The 2,066-nt window shown below is 24.3% G+C and overlaps 1 protein-coding gene across 1 annotated transcript; it reads right to left on the reverse strand.

The window, feature by feature from the left end:
* Positions 1-209: 209 nt before the first annotated feature.
* On the reverse strand, positions 210-1,150 carry LOAG_13016 (hypothetical protein; the record flags this gene model as incomplete). The annotated part of the gene is made up of 3 exons (XM_020448637.1): positions 210-445; positions 775-836; positions 1,146-1,150. 3 exons carry the CDS (start codon positions 1,148-1,150, stop codon positions 210-212), a joined length of 303 nt encoding a protein of 100 aa, XP_020301238.1.
* Positions 1,151-2,066: the final 916 nt, after the last annotated feature.

A 2,066-nucleotide genomic window follows, 5' to 3' on the forward strand; every position in this document is an offset into this window, starting at 1 on the left:
TGAAATTGAATTTCACTTTGTTCTTCATCAATTTTTTTCGTTAAAATAGCAATTGATGATTGCTATATTAAGAGAAAAATGATTAGAGAATGAAATAAAAATGTCACATATTGAACTGATTTTATTAAATATTTGAATTTTAAATAATGTTATTTTCTGCAATAAACTTATCCAATTTTCAAAATATATCAAAAATTTAAGAAGAAATTTTAACCTCCTTTTGATCGAGCACCTAAACCACAATGATCATCAATGCCAACTTCATTTTCGACATCAGCAACATCTTCCAATTCATGTAACTGAGTGTTAAGTACGCGTCTTTTTTCAACCAGTATACATTTGTTACAGGCGCAATTGGCATATACACATTCGCATTTATGATTTTTGCGCGGTTCCAAACGATTATGATTCAAACAACGTTGACAGTAATAGACTCGTTTGGAGCCTAAAGAAAAAATAGACAAAAATGAGAAATAAGAAATTAAAAAAGATGATGTTTCATGGAGTAATATTGATAATACCAAAATTTAAAATTATCATTTCATGGGAAAAAATAAAAACACGAATTGAAAATTGATTATGCTAATTGGTAGATTGGTACTACTATAAGTTGTGCGAGGAAACCCTTAATGATAATTCAAGGTCTCTGATAAAAGTTTGGTTCTACCTTGTTATCAATTGATTTCAATCATTTAAAGCAATTATTTTTAGCTTGGAATAAATTTATAAATTACAAAGCGAATATTATAAAAGAATGAAATTTCAAAAATTCACCAATTTTATCGACAGCAGCAGCAGCAGCACTTAGCGCTGCAATCGCATTGATTGCCTCAAATCTAAAAAATTGAATTATAGAAGTTTTACCATTAATTTTAAAATAACAAATTATGAAATTTTTAACATTTTAAAATTGAAAGAAACATCCTAACAATCAATTAATCCGTTAATTGAAAATTAATATTTCATCACATTTAAATAAGGTAAATTTATTGCAAAAAATATTATAATTTTCTTTTATTATTTTAAAAATGAATTATTTCTTTTAGGAATAAAAAGTGGTATTGCAAATTTCTAATTTCAAAACTTTAAAATTAAAAAGTAATTTGAAAAAATAGAAATTTTAAAAAATTGAAAAATCAAATAACCTCATCATTATTACAGGCAATAATTGAGATCAGCGTTATTAGCGAACAAAAAAAAAAACAAAAAAAAAACCAAACACCGCTTTTTTTTTTCTGAGGTAAATAAACAAACTGAGGTTTCCGAATCGTAATGGTCTGAAAATTTGAAAACGAAGCATAAATGTGTTATTGTATAAATTGCTTCCAAAGAAAACGAGGACGAACAATAAGGAATCAGGGTAGTATTTATTTGTCGCGGGATAGCTTAATTTGCATATATTGAAAATAAAATTGAAGTTAAAAAGAAAATTAGCATAAATTTCTACTTTTTGTTCATTGACGAATTATTCGTTGACTTTATCGTTTCGCTTTGGCTAATTTAACTGTTAAAATAATTAAAGAAATTTATTTATCACGCAATATATGCATATTTCATCATGTTGGCTATTTCAAATTAATATTTAAGAGAGTGTATAATGGAATCGAGCAAGTATATATCAAAATTTTAAACATCAGTAACAGATGAATGAATTGAGTAAAATTAATGGAAATAAAACAAAATATCAGTTCATGTTTATTATTATTTTCTTTTTTCTTTTTATAAATTTGTATTTGACCAGTAGCAGTAGGTAAGGTCAGAAAATGATTTTATTATTATTCTCTAATCATTTGGTTAATATTTTATTTCTAATAATTTACAGATATCACAATCAAATTTGCTAAGGTAAAGTGATAAGATATAATTGTTATCTTGCATATGATATGGGAAATAATGTGGGACAAAGAGGAAACATATGATAAAAAAGCAGTATTCATGATTAGTAATACTAATAATAATAATAATAATAATAATAATAATAATAATAATAATAATAATAATAATAATAATAATAATAATAATAATAATAATAATAATAAGAAGAAGAAGAAGAAGAAAAAGAAGAA

Source organism: Loa loa, assembly GCF_000183805.2.
Source record: "Loa loa unplaced genomic scaffold supercont3.69, whole genome shotgun sequence".
NCBI classification, from domain to species: Eukaryota; Metazoa; Nematoda; class Chromadorea; order Rhabditida; family Onchocercidae; genus Loa; species Loa loa.